Source organism: Copadichromis virginalis, linkage group LG23, assembly GCF_057382275.1.
Source record: "Copadichromis virginalis isolate Kocher_CV1m ecotype Utaka linkage group LG23, C_Virginalis_male_GT1.1, whole genome shotgun sequence".
Taxonomy (NCBI): Eukaryota; Metazoa; Chordata; class Actinopteri; order Cichliformes; family Cichlidae; genus Copadichromis; species Copadichromis virginalis.
In genome coordinates this window covers 45080150-45095474 of record NC_140639.1, presented here as the reverse complement: position 1 = coordinate 45095474, position 15325 = coordinate 45080150, and the positions used below count along the sequence as shown (strand labels likewise).

Sequence of the window (15325 nt, the reverse complement as noted above, 5' to 3'; positions counted from 1 at the left end):
GACTACCTCCGCTGCTTCCTCCTCCACTGGTGCCTGTGTGCTTAGTGCTAGCACTGCGCCCTCCAGCTGCCCTCTGCTGGCCTTTGCTCTGGCTGCGAGAAGTTGAGTTTGGTTTGGAAATGGTATTCAACTCCTGCTCGATGGAGCACAGGTCAGCCATCAGGGCATCCAGGTCCACTGTGTCACCTTGGTTCAACGCCTCTGCAAGGAGCAAAGCAAGAGTTATTGGGTTATACTAATAAGTGCATCTCTGTTCTGTTGTTATACTGAAGTGAGATCTTACCATTTATGTTATACATTGAGAAGCGGTAGGAAAAGTTGGCCATGTTCGTCTCCTGCCTGAGAGGAGGTTTCTGCAGTGCTTTCTGCGGCCTGCCATCATCCAGACTCTGCAATGTGCGCACACACACGAAACTCATAAGATGCACATTTGCAAAACACACATTCACACTCTGACACTACAGTCAAAGCGCATCGTAACAACCTCGTCTGCCTGCCAGACTCCTCAGTTACCCACAGACCTGCACAAATACTATGTGGTGGTGGTGGGAGTGGAGTTGCTAGGATACAGTAAAGGGAGACAGGATTAGCAGTGTTAAGGTTGCTATGGATACAGCCCCATCCTTTCTCGCGGTGCTCTGTCTACGTCTGTGTAACAAACCACCCCCTTAGTGTGTGTGAGAGTATTTGTATTTTAACCTGTGTGAGCTTGTCCAGCTCTCCCAGCCAGGCTCCAAACATCTTGTCCAGGTCCTGGTCCTCCTTGTCACTGTCTTCCTCTGCTCCATGGTCCAACTCATCATCAGATACCTGGTCCATCTATACACACACACACACACACACACACACACACACACACACACACACACACACAAAAGAAGCAGAAAATTTCACATGATTACAAGTCACACCCACATAGCAGGAATGATCTAAATGAGGAAAGAGGGGGAAAAAAACAAAACAAAACGCAAAAACAACTTAATCTCATGCCAACCTCACTGCCTGTTACCATGACAACCGTTCGCAGACCCCTAGCGGGCACCCTGTGCTGTGCGATCACCCTGTGGTGTCTTGTGTGCTGTGCACCACTGACACGCCCAGGACCTCTACTACCAGCTCAAGAGCCAACACAGAGGGAGGAGCAGAGCATCTTCCTCATGTCTGCAGAAAAAAAACCCCCACTCTTTTCTTTGGAGGCCCACAGATCACTGTTAAATTAAGATATTAATCAGACCACACGGAGCAATAGCATGTGCTGTTAAAGGCCGGTGGATAATAGGATGGAAAGCATAGCTGGCTCACTGAGAATGCCCAGCTGTTTTTAGTCAAAGGTGATGGCAGAGCTCCCTCTAGTGGGTTAAATGGAAAGTGGCGCAACACCAGCATGCATCTGTTTGCCTGGCCGACTTAAGTCTCATATATCTAACAATTAAACAGAATCAGAATAAAATCAGGAGGAAATCTGACGCTCTAGAGTCAAAGCTAAAATGTCTAACCCAATCCTTTTTCATACACACAAGGACGCCACAGTAGACAAAACACTGAATGAATGATATGAAGGAGGCAAACATAACAGAAAATGGCTCCAACTGACAATGCAAAACAATCTGCAGCCTTGATGTGTGCCTACATTCATCCTCATTTCCTAATGCGATGGTCTCCGGTCCATGTGAAAAAAATATGTTCACCCAAATGCCGATGTGCACCGAGGAAGATCGTTCACCAATCTGGTGACAGACCTGTCAAGTGGAAGCAAAGTACGGTTGAGCACAGGAGGAGGAGGAGGTCATGGCTCTGATACCCTGTCAGATGCCAGAGGAAGTGCCGAGTGCAGAAACACATTTTCTTACTGCACACTTTCAGCTTGGCACACACAAAGAAAAATATTACACCACTGTATATTCAACACTGGATATTAAACAGACTAAAGCAGAACGCTCAACCTGTTTTTCCCTTGGTGTGCACTCCTGTCTTGGCATAGTCCGGAGTCCCCAAAACAGGCGAGTCAGATGGAATATTCCAGAGTAATCCCATTGATGTTTTCAGAGGGTGTCATTCCATGTTATCCCAGCTATGTGGTGTCAGTCACTAGAGGGGACTGTACCAAACTGGGATTAACCCCGCTGACGACCCCTGTTCTTTTGATCTAGCAAAACGTCTGCTTGTATGTGCGAGTATTTGTGTGCCGTTGCCTTTATGGCTAAAATGAACACTTGGTGATCTGAAAGCTATGCTTTGTTGTTAGAATGTGATGAAGGTCGTAGCAAACCAGATAAAAGATGAAAAGCTAAGCAGCTGAGGGGTGCTTATTTCAGACAAATTCCAGCATGGTTACTACTAGAAATCACTGTATGTGGTGCATGTAGAAGACGTACCCTGAAGCTGGTGCTACAAGCTTGTATTACGGACCAAAGCTGTCACTGCAGAGTGTTTATTATACTTTAGATGATGGATAGCTTCCTTCTTCCGGCACTCTCATTAAAACACATGAGAAACATGAACTTGTCATCTTGTGGAGGAAAGAATGGAGTCAATGAGTATGTAAACAAAAACAACCCAGTGTGTATATATGTGCGCTTAAAATTACATCCATGCACTCATGAACGTGTGTGGCAGTCACAACAGGAAATAGCCAGGATGTGCAAAATTCCTAATTTCCCACATGGCCTTTTTCCTTGCAGGAAGCTCCAGCTGTCCTCCAGCTTATCCATACCACTTATAGTGGCGGTAGTGGTGGGGGTGGCACTTGTACATTTGTAGGAATGGGGGGGAAGAAACTTGAGGTGTTGAAAGTGAGATCCAGACCTCACCACCCTTATGCCCACACATGTTACATCGTAACACAATTTGAATCGTTTGTCTCCTTGGCTACCATGAAATGTGGCTCCATATGGGGACCCTTCAGTCACAGCCATGATTTTGTAAAATCAGGTGAGTATCTCAAGCTATGGCATCAAGATGAGCGCAAGAGGAAATGACTAAAAATCAAATGAGCCTGCACTGCCATTATTCCCCAAGGTTATTCCATGTGTAAATACACATACAGGAAATGAGTCGCACTGCAGGACACTTAACAGCTGTGTGTAAACAGCCTGGAGTCCTTTATAAGAGTCTCTTCCACACACATACACACACAGACTTGTGGTCAGGACAAAAAACAAGTACAAATATATATAGATATGCTGTAGGTGTGTATTCAGTCCAGATGCAGAAAGAGTAAAAATAGAGCAAAAACGATGCAGAGCCAAAAACAAAGAGCACTTTGGAAATAGCTGCTGTCATTCTAATGGAATCACGGCCTTAACAGAAGATGCTGCTGCAGGTTTAAGTGAATTACCACCTGAGGCCCTGCTTTTAAGCTTATGGAGCATGACCTGAGAGAGACACGGGGATAGGAGGTTGTGTTTGTGTATATATGCGTGTGTATGTAGTCTGCAAATGCACTCCTACAGGCATCATCGCAAACTAAACACCGGCCGTGGCCTTTTCCCTGCTGATGCTGCACGGTCCCGTCTGTCTTGTCTGAGCATGACCGCCATTCATCTGTCTCCTGTGACTACTGGGCAGCTCAGAGATCTGGGGTGAAAGAATAAAGGTCAAAGGCCTTTTCCCGTGGAGTCTCCTTCTGGAGTCTCTCTTTTTTTTGGTTTTCATGTAAACTCGCAGTGGCTGCTCATCTATTTATGCAGCGTGTTTTCTAAGAACAAAAATCTCAAACTGTTAAAGAAAACGCAGTAAGCACCCAGCGCTGAGGAGGTTGAGTATGTGGGAGGAGGAGGAAGACGTGTCTATCTTTAGTCCAAGTCATCCAGATCAGAGCGTATCGAGAGGATTAGAAAGGGAGCAATATGAAAACTCGATGTTAAACTGTTGTTTAATTAACAATATTAAACCCTGTAGGGAAGCACAAATATGCAGGAATAGCTGCAGTCTCGGGTCTTTATTCTCTTAATATTCAGATGAAAATGTACTACGGTATATTAAGATCAAGAGTTATTTTGTGAAAGTTATGAATTCATATGATCTCAAAGTACGAGAGAAGGGGAAAACAAGTGCCGACTGTAATGCACCGACAGCTTCAGCAGCACCTGTTCTGCCTGCAGTCGACATACAAATGATCAACTACTCTTAACATTTGAGTTACAAATAAAGCCTCTCATATTTCCATCGCACAGGAAGTCAAGAGGGCTGGGTGGTGGAAAATGACTCGAGCTGTGTAAACACTGTTGTGACCAGATACTCCACTGACTGAATGTTTCCCCAAGTACTTCTAAATATGCTATTTTTGGACAAAAAACTCCACCAAGCCTCAACTGTATGTGTGCTGAAATGTTGCAGTGAGGAGTGTAGGGGTAATCTCCAAAGCCACCTATTCCTCACCGCTATTTTTCGCTTCTCTCAAACGATCTTTGCAAAAATAGCTTAACGCCAGTGTCTGACACCTCTCATCTAAAAATATTCTCAACAACTTATATCACCATTTCAAAATACGGCAAAATGAGAAACATGAGGCAATAAAACCAGAAACAGCGTGACAATAACAAACTCTGAATTTCTGCGATGCCCACACTGTCGTGGTGCTTGGCTCTAAATGGAGAGTGGGAATTCTTGAGAGTTTAATGGGACACAAAATGCTCATGCCGATAAAGGTCTCTGGGGGCAGATGCAAACAAAGCTGAAACAGAGGAAGCAGACAAAGCATCTAAAACACCCATAGACAGGAATAGCTCCAAACACACTCTGTCATCGGACCTGGGAATATTAATGCATGTCCCATGCTGTAAATGCTGCTGATAACCTCTGGGGAATGTAGTGTGTGGAAAAAAAAGTGAAGGAATCTAGAGGGAAAAACAGACAAACAAAACCATGTGATTATGCATATCTGATAGGCCACTTTTAAATCCACCTTATTTATATCGATATGGATTGGGTAATCTCTTAGAAACGAAAGGATACCACATCAGTTAATGGAAATTAAACTTATCAACCTACAGAGGGCTGAATTCAAAGACATCCTAAAAATCAAACCCCATGGTGCCAGGCAGTGAGCATAGGGGCCCATAAGAGGAAGTCAAGCCCTCAGGCTGCACTGCTACTGATTGTTTGGTCAGAGACAGTCACACCAGCATCTTGCTGGAGGTCATTTTGTAGCTCTTGCATGTCTGCTCACTAAGGAGCAGACAGCGGTCCTGGTGATCGGTTAAGGGTCTTCTACGGCCCTGTCAGGCTCTCCTAAAGTAAATGCCTGCCTCCTGAAATCTGTCTCCTGTGCTGGGAGAAACTGCAAGCCTTCAGGCAATGGCACAAATTGATGCACCATCCTGGAGGAGCTGGACTACCTGTGCAGCCTCTGTAGGGTCCAGGTATCGCCTCGTGCTACCAGTAGTGACAATGACCGTAGCTAAACGCAAAGCTAGTGAAAAAATAGTCAGAAAAGATGGAGAGGGAAAAAAGTCAGTGACCTCTAACTGTAAAAACCATTCCTGTTTTAGTGGTCGGGCCATTGTTGTCCTTCTAGTGCACCTGCTGTTAGTCTCATTAACACCAAAGCAGCTGAAACTGATGAGCAAACCCCCTCTGCTACTTACCAGATCAATATCCCACAAGTTTAACTGACTTGATGTTGCACTCTGATTAAAAAAAAAAAAGTTTCTTTTTTTAGCAATGTATTTATAAAATAAGTGCTGTATATTCTAGCACTGTAGTGTATAAAAACATGCAAATCTATAAACACAAAAACAGCCTCATGCAGGTTTCCTGGTGATCGCCTTCCTTGTTAAAAATTCAGCAGTTGTAAGGCCCGTCTGTTCCATGTAATACAGCTCATTTGCAAACTCTTGGTAGTTACAAAGGGAAACTACATGTTAATTGAAAATCAATTCAATCAATTGTTTCTGAAAATCACCCTCTCCTTTAAAATAAATTTCATGCAAACATCTCTTCTTTTTCTCATGTCAGACCATCATCTGGTGCAAGCTGCACTTCTAATCTGTCAGACTATGATTCACCTTTCACACATGCATGTGTTTGTGTCATCACAGTAAAAACACCACGCTGAAAAGCCAAGTGTCAAAATATCATAATGACATCCTGTAGCCGTTTGAAGGCAATAGGCGCTTTCGAGCGCGTCTTGTAATCTTGTTTGTGGCTTGACAGTTGAAATAAGGTCTTCTGTCAAAGAACAAAGCCTGGAGCAGACAAATGCTTGGTTTCACTACCTTTAAGATATAAAAAATAGATACGATCTCTTTGTAAATGTGCGAGTGCGTGTCATTTCCAGGCTTGCATTTGCCATGCAGATGGTGATTATTTGCTCATTTCCACTCCCATCCCTGCTTTCTGTCCCTGCCCTGCCTTTTTACCCCCGGTCCCCTCCCTTCATATACAAAGTCACACCAGGAGACGAGAAATGAAAGCCAGAAGCTGCCATCCCTGCGTCAACATGTGGGCATTATGCAAGTAAAAAGAAGGAAAAGAGGAAACTTCTAAGTGCCAGTAAAAGAACTCTTTGAACAAGGGAGTGGCTGGACCAAAAGTCCAACTAGGTGTGGCTGGTTTGTCAGCCTTGGCTGACCTGTAGTAGCCTGTGATGTCTGACTCAGAAAATGACATAACACACTGTGCTTGTTTGCCCATGATGAATGGGAAAATTTAGCGTGGCTGCAGCCCTAAAGGTTAATGAAGAAAGCTTGTGACAAGATGATTACAGGTTTAATTTAAGAAGGGGTGAGGGACATACAGTATGGGTGGAGCTCATTCCTTATTTGTGGCATGGGGAACACTCAAAGCTGTACACTACACAAGGAAGATACATTAAAGTAAGAGCCATGCCAAAATAGAGATAAGCCTCACTTGTGATAGTTTCTGTTTTATGCTACACAAGGTGTGTTTACATACTGATGTCATGACCAGCAGCACCAGCAATACCTGAAAATGAAACTAACACTCCCACCGCCTGCTGTCGATTGATTCGTCAGCACTGCCAGATGTGTAAGTTAGACTACCACATCATTACGTTCTATATTGTTGTTTTTAATGAAGTATTTTTTTCATATTTTGCCCTGAGTCATCCAAACGCCTGTATTCAAGCTGTAAATTCCTAAAATAAATGTAAAAAAAAGTAAACTCGCGCTTGTATGTTAAATCTACGGCCTGTGTACATAATGGTAAATTTTAGGCTTTAAAACTAGTGGGGCTACAGCCTTCTTTCACACACGACTACGGCAGCACTAAACACAAGATAGCGTTGATGGAAATGTGCACCGAAATCTCAGCATTGTCTCAAATGTTGAGACAGTCCTGTAAACATAAGTCAAAAACAGAACACGAATAAGAAGTGGCATGTGTCACATGAAAGCAAGCACATCAAGGGGACGGACTACTTGGTTGGTTGGTTGGGGGTGGGGGGCGGGGGGGTTATATGAGATATTTAACAGGCTGGAGAGAGAGCAGAGAAGGAATGATGGATGGGTACAATAATAATGGAGGAACGGAGCCAGCTATTAGATTGTGGAGGGGGGGGCTGGCCGAAACAACAGCTCCCATGTTATTAGTCAAGCACGAGCAACAGCTTGTAAGCAGGGAAGAAACACACACACACACACACACACACACACACACACACACACACACACGCTTGAGTGCATTCAGGATCACTCAACCACTCCGGCTTACGCAGCCAGTTAGGAAGGAGGGGCAGAGAAAGAGATGGGGGACAGAGAGAGGAGAAAGATGGGGAGGATGTCAGAAGCAGACAGATGGAGAGAGGAAGAGCAGGAGAAAGTGAGACTAGAAAAGAGAGGGAGTGTGAAAATGCACGGTCACACTGGTGGGCGGTAAGGTGCGAGGACTCAACAGCTCACCAGCATCAGAGCGAGCCAAATTTCAGCTGCCCTGCATCTATTCAAAGAGAAAATGCCATGGCAACACACAAGCACACACGCACATCTCTGTGCTGACAGCCCTCACATACACTGTAACAACCTACATTGTTAGTACAGTGTTTGAACATCTGTTTGTAGCCATGACCACAAAGCATACAGTCGATCAGCACTTCATAATATAGTCATTTATGCGCTTGGTGAAAAAGCTGATGTCACTTTGAAGCAGCGAGCACGCACATGGGCAAGTCTCTTCTTATTTGTCTGTGTCACTCTCGCTTACACAGAAACACAGCAACGATGTGTCAGCGTCCCTGCTTCCTTCAGGGCATCGGCCCAAATGTGAAATCCATAGTCTTGTCCATTCCCTCAAGAGATCAGGTTACGTCAAACACTTCCAACTACACACACACACATACATAGATGAAGGGGCTCAGGTGGTCTGCTGCAGTGGGCTCATACACACCCACACAAACTTTGTAAAACATGATGCAGCACTGCAGCAGCAGACAGCAGAGGCTGACGAGTCGAGAAGTATAAGCCAGACATTAAAAAACAAAAAAACAAACAGCCAGTGCTTAAAAAATAGATGAGACCCATTGATCTGGTAGCATATAAAGAGCTGCAAAGCCACGGCGTAAACACTCTACCGATTTCCTTCTCTTGTTTTCTTTTGGTTGAATTGATGCTCGCTGGTTGGCATTGCATGCAGTCTTATTTTGTGCTTGCTCAGACACAAATATGAACCTGGGGCAAGTCATTTCAATAAAAAAGGGGTGTGTTTGCATCATGAACTCATCAAGAGTAGGAGTTTTTAATGCCACACTATATCCTAGAGGTATTCTTTAAGGCCCTTCCAGCAGAATATAACAATAATTCTTACTTATGTAATTAATTATGGGCCGATTATCCGCCAATGCCAAAATGTCAGCCTTCAAAATGCTCTAAACACTTGGTTTCTGATGCTTCTTCTAGAGTTCTACTATTCAAGTAGAGTGAAAAAACAAAAATGCAAAGCCAGAAATTAGCATTGTGGTGAAGTAAAGGGAAAAAAAAAACCCCAAACATATTGCCTGCTGTCTACAACAGACCATTTTTGATGAAAATAGATGCAGATGCCCCCCAAAGAACCCCAGGCTCCAAAATGAAAATGGATATATGCAAAAGCCTCATTTAAGTACTTTTCCATAATTAAATCATCCACTTTAGACAAATGAAATCATTACAGTGCCAATCATTTTTCCTTCTTCATTATCATTTGGTTACTCGGTCAAGCTGAACAGTACGTTTACATCTGCCACCTGTTAGGGAATAATAAAAAAAAAGCCCACAGTGGGTGCAACAAATTGCACGAACACCACATGCTAAAACACACACAGACACACAAACCAGCCATGTGTGATGCACCCTGCACGAAGGCTGAGAAAAAACTACATATGCATCCCCCGACCCCACTGGCAGCTGGGAATGGCTTCCTCCGTTACTACATTTCCCATGTCTCCCTTGGTCTTTGCTTCTTGGTCTTTGCTTCTGTCCATAACCCCTGCAGCTGGTGTGTGTTTGCCTCTCATGACACAGACCCCTCTTCCTGGCACGCCAGCTCCTGCATTCCTGCTGTGTCATTAACGCGCACACGTTTAAATAATTTTTTTCATTTCAGAGAGGTCTCCGTGGCTGCAGCTTGCATGTCTTTGGGACAAGTCGGAGAGACTGTTTCAAGGACGTTTCTTTTTAAGAACATCCGCCTTCCACGAAGGCGTTGCCAAGACAACTGTGACCCAGAACAATCACTCGTTAACCGTGCCCCCAAAGCACGTGATGGACATGTTGGAAGGAAACTGACAGCTGAGTGTGAACTTTAGAGGCAGCCCCACTCTAAACACAAGACAGTGACACACACTGTGTCACCACTCCCTGACAGACACAAAAGCATCCCTACTTCCTGGAACAGTTTAATTCCAGGGCGAGGACACTTCCTTCTTTAGGCCCCAGGCTGCATCTCTGCAAGGGGCCCTCTTAAATATCCAGCTCTCACATACATTTGTGTCTGGCTCTTTCTCTCTTCATATTTTCCTCCCTTTTTTTGTTTAGACATTTTTTCATTTTTCAAATACATTGACCAGACCTCTCTTTTCACATCTGATTTAAAAAAAAAAAAAACATGAATAGGAACACTGTATGCAATCCTTTGGACAAATGGAAAACACATTAGGTACTAAATTTGGAAGGGCTTCAGGTAATAGACAGTGCCATGAGTGGATAAAGGGCATTACTGTACAAATAACAGCATCAACAAAGAGGAGATTGTTTCTGTCCTGTGTCCCACTCTAGCAGAAATCATCTGCAATCAACAATAACCCAACCAGACTGGGATCAGAAGATTTGAATTAGCTTGTTTTTGTGAATCACTTCAATAAACAAAAATAATAAAAACCAGTGTGGAAAATAGCAGCCAGCAAGCCGTAATATTTGCAGAGCGGCTTTTCTTTTTTTTTTTTTTCCCCTTACAAAGCTGTTCTTAAACTTCCTGGATCTTGTTGTTTTATTCCAGTTATGGAAAAAAAATCAGAGGTGTGAATGTCTGTAGTCATCTGTGCATTTACTAACATCTGTGTGGTTAACACAGTAGCTAAAAATAGATTAGTTTGCATATGTGCAACTTTTCAGAAAATAAGTACAGTACTTGATCTGTGGGGGTGGGAGAGTAAAGTCAACAATCTCAGTGTAAATTAGAGTGGAAACTTTTGAGACCACAGATTGCAAATTCAACACAGATCTGCGACAGTGAGAGAAATAAAAGCTTACTGTGAGGAGCATCTCTTACTACAGACCCCAGCCGCGGCTCGACTCACATGGTTCCACTTAAATCGGGAATTATCTCCTTCGGCGAGGAAGACTCTCCCCTGACAAGATCCTCCGAGGCTTTACTTCTCTTTGATTTGGCTTTGATTTTCAAGGTCCTCTGAATCAAGGCTTTGAGGAGGGGCAAAGCCTCCCTCTGTGCACCCCCACTTGCTCCAGCTTTGTGAAATAAACATGGCCCCACACTGTTAACTTAGAAAAAACTGTAAACCAGTGACACGACAGGCGATATGATGGTTTGAGCACATGGTGCGCCAGACATGCATGTCAGGGGCACTGCAATAAAACAGGCATTTGAAACCACCTTAAATAGAACTTCTCTTTGAGTTTGCTACGCCAACACAAAAAACAACAATCTGCGTGTGTGATGTGTGCAAAGAGGTTTCGCAAAGCTTACTGGCAGCAGCGTCAATAACAGTTTTTCCTTTTTCCTACACTCAAGAGTTTATAACCCACAAAAAGTAGTCACTCTGCTTTACAGGAAGTCTTACCTCTGAAGTGGCTTTTCCTTCTTTCTATTGAGGTTAAAGGTCAGATGACACTGCCACTTCACTCTGGGGCTGTGGAAACAAAGAGAAGAAGAAATTCGATTAGATAAGATTTAGTGCCTATTTTGAGTTGCAATGGCAAAATACAATCCCCGCTTTTGGTCACCTCATCGAAAGCTATTAGTCAGTGAAACCCCAAACTTGTGGATCGCCTCCTATTGCTCTCACTGCGCTGCAGGAGGATCGAGAGGCACGGCTGCCAGCAGCTGGAGACGAGCAGGGTGATTTCACTGTCACAAGAATGCAGGGGATTAACCGGAGGGTGCTCGAGAGCGAGCGATTTAACCAAGCACAGACTTAAACGCCGCGCGTGGCCAGAGAGACACTTATCATAAAGCTCTGAAAGCAATCAAGTGCGGTTCGCTCTCCATCAAAAACTCTCTCCATCATTACGGCGAGATTAACAATGTGACATTTGAGCTGTGGAGTCCGCCTTCATTTTACTACAAAGCATTTCCCGCCAGCACACGCATGAACACACGTGCGCAGCTAAAACCTAATAAGCATGTCTAACCGCCACAGGCTAATCATTTCACAGCGTGAGTCAGAGTAGAAACCTTGTCAAAACTCTTAGGTGTGCACCGACTGTGACTCACCAGTCACCGGCGACAACGCTGACAAGGCTTTAACCATTTCATTCGCAACACCGTTGAGTCACACCAGCCCATTTTTCCCCCTTTTTTAAGATCTAAAAATCAATCTAGATGTTGAATCATAATCTGACAATGAAAAATAATGGTAGTATAAGGTTAGAACATGCTGAGCAAGACAGGAAATATAAATGCTGTATATTGGTGTGCATTACTGTGTGTGTGTGTGTGTGTGTGTGTGTGTGTGTGTGTGTGTGTGTGTGTGTGTGAGAGAGAAAAAGAGAGGCCGGCAGCTGATGTTATGGCTATTCCCGCTGGTCTCAGCTGTTCCTTCATTTTTCTACGCACCAACTGTTGTTGAGCCACAGCATGAGGCCCCTCCCGGGAGCAAAAACAGAAAGAGGAAAAAACCTGGCCTGTGTAACTGTGTGTGTGTGTGTTTTCACAGCAAACAGACTTCATGTAACAAGGGAAGCGTGTTAAAGGGGATGAAAGATCTCATGGGTGCGTTGTGCACATGCACGGCATTACTGACACTTGCATCTTAAAAAGACAAACAAACAATAAAAAACATTACAAATTACAGATCACCCTCCCCCCACCATTTCTGTGTAATTTGCACACAGTCGACATGTGATATCACTCAGTCAACACAGGGCCATTGAACAGGTGCGGCAGTGACACACGGGCCTGTGCAGCTGCAGGGGGGGGACACACAGTTGTTTCAGTCACAACAGCACGGCGGCTGGTGGGGCAGCTGCTCCACGGCTGAAAACAAAGGCAGGCCTGCGTCACATGCACAGACAAACATGACCAAGTTATGATGGAGATGCACTGTATGGAGGAAGAGGAGGGTCTTTCTGATGTGAACAGACAGTGTTGTTGTAGAGTTGAACCACGCATTTAAACAGATGTTGCTATGAGAGGTATAAAATGGTCAGGTAAGTGTGCCGTTATGGACCCAGTGTATTAAAAAAAGCAAACAAAGAAACCTCCCCAACAAACACTGTCTTCCTTTGACTGGAAACTCAAGTTGTTAACTGGGCACTACAAAAAAACCCAAACAAAAACCCCCACAACTGTCCCAAAAAGGTGCTCTGTGCCTCGCTGTCAACAACATCAGCAGATTTTTTTTTCCTTTCATTATTTTTTTAATGTGCTTTACTTTGGTGCCCCGTTCAACACCAGACTGAGGGGAAACACAGAGTCCAGTGTAGTGGACACAGGTGTGTCCTTGTCCACCCACACTTCCCCAATTAGCAGCACTCCTCTGGGGCGGCTCATTTCCTATCGGGCCAGGAAGTGGGAAGAAGGGCAGTGCAGTCGGAGAGCATGGAGTGATGATGTCACAGCAGGAAATAAAGACTCAGATTGTTGTAGGTGAAATGAGCAAGCGGGCGAATGAGTTAGAGGGCAGGGATAAATGCATGACACATGTGCACTACGCTTCATGGTAACTATATCAAAGCCACAATCTGTGACTCCAGCATGAGCAACAATCTGACTCTGACATGCAAACTTTGACACACAAAGACAGCTGAAGCAGACTGTTCAAAGTTTTGGTGGACTACGTGCAAACTTGTGTCATATTTAAACAGCCGAATGGTGTTGACAAAACAACACCACTACATTCAAAGCAGCACGCTATCCAGTGTAAAAACATTAACTTTAACATAAGATTAATACATTGCATTGGTATCCAGAATTTGCTGCGTGTCTCACTAGTCAGGCCCCATCTGCTCTGGTTGTAGTGGTATATAATCACACGCTGACCTATCAACTCACCTAACCTCAGCTTCACAAACAAAATGTCAAGGTGACACAATACAAACTAGAGATTACTTGTTTTTTTTTTTTTTGTTTTTTTTTAAAGCATTAGACTCATTCGTGTGGGTTGGATGACAAGCTATTTTCTGGAAAATTTATTTACTGTATAAAATTTAACTGTTGCAGAATAGATACACACCTTCATCTGATCTCAAAGGACCCCGAGCGTTCTTGTGAGGGCAGATGATCAATCAATCAGCTGCCTTCATGGTTTGATCCAGTGCCGATTCTCACCGGTAAGGCATTAGTAATGGTATAACTGCATTGCATTGATCAAGTCAAGTGCAATTCTGAGCAGTAGCTGCTTTCCTTCTTGCACAGAGGCCAGCATGACCTCCTCAGTGGGTCAGGACTAAAATTACAACTTTTATGTCAGCCGAGGCTGGGAAAGAAAAAACCCCCCAAAAACCTCAAATTACCTTCTTACTACCTTCAAAACTCTATTCATATCACCCTTTTACTCTCAGTACAGGGCGCTGGGAAGACTGCTTTCTAATATTAAAATACTACCCATGTGGGTCCCTAATTGTACTTTTTCTATTTAAACAGCTAAATCCTTATTCAAATTACGGCACCAAGACTCTACTGAAGCTAGAAACACAACCTGCCCTGCTTAGCAGCTTTTCCCAGTGGTTACTATCACTCACAGGCTTCTTTAGCAATACCCACTCGCACACGGCCAAGTCTGGTTGCAATTACAAGGAGCTGATCTCCTCTCCTCTGTGGGATTCTCCACGGCCCATGCAGTGAGCACTGGGCTCTGGAAAAACCACACATGGTGGGAATTATGGAATAACGCTGCGTCAGGAATGTTCCCACGATGGCCACTGGGATCTGATGGAGGTCCCACCGGCTGGCTAGCTGCCGACAGGGTTTATTGGCAAATGTAATGTAACACTCACACACATACAGAATTACATGATGAAATGCCTCTTGTGTTAGCGCACAGCTGGATCAAAATGTCTCTTTGTTTCAAAACGTTTTTGCACACTTGTCATTTAAGTGCAAACAAATCCGTGTGTCGAGCTCTCAGACTTCATCATTAGCACAGCTTGATCACAGCTGATCAGCTTAAAGCCTGAAATCGCACTTCTTATTTACACCATTTCATCTGAATAATCTCTTGATGGGGATGACCAAAAAGCAGTGAGGGGTGAAGCTGACAAATCAAACATGACAGTGACCCTCCCTGTCACCCCAAAGGCATGTTGCGGTGACAATCTCAGGGGCAGCTCTCGACTCATACACCGAGTATGGTTGACTGTGTGGCACGTGGGTCAAAATAATCAGGACTCTCTAGAGAGTGAAGATCAAAGGAGCAGAGAGAGATTAGCAAGCTACTCAGCCACGAACTTAACCCAGAGATGCAGTCAATAGGCGCTTGCGCTCCCTTGCTGAGCTGCCGGGGTATTAGTGAATGAGATTTGCCAAGAGGCAGTCACACAAGCACCCACACACACACACACACGTTATTTTGTGAGATTAAGCCTGTAGGTTTGACTAACCGTCCGGGGATTCTCTCAGAAAAATGTGTCAATCCACTTTTACCGCACAGAGCACGGCTGTTTTCACTCACTGCGCTGTAGCTGTAGGTCACTGCAGTTACTAACTGAAACTC

General features: G+C 44.2%; 1 protein-coding gene across 3 annotated transcripts in view; it reads right to left on the bottom strand.

Annotated features, from left to right (window-relative positions):
• Positions 1–15325, bottom strand: part of raph1b (Ras association (RalGDS/AF-6) and pleckstrin homology domains 1b) — a 39700-nt gene that overhangs the window by 16030 nt on the left and 8345 nt on the right. For all 3 annotated transcript variants that reach the window (XM_085447870.1, XM_085447872.1, XM_085447871.1), the window contains exons 2-5: positions 11234–11302; positions 700–819; positions 284–389; positions 7–201 (exon numbers count right to left, since the gene is read on the bottom strand). In XM_085447870.1, the coding sequence (XP_085303996.1) occupies positions 7–201; positions 284–389; positions 700–819 (421 nt within the window). In that variant the 5' untranslated portion in view covers positions 11234–11302. The remainder of the gene's footprint in view (positions 1–6; positions 202–283; positions 390–699; positions 820–11233; positions 11303–15325) is intronic.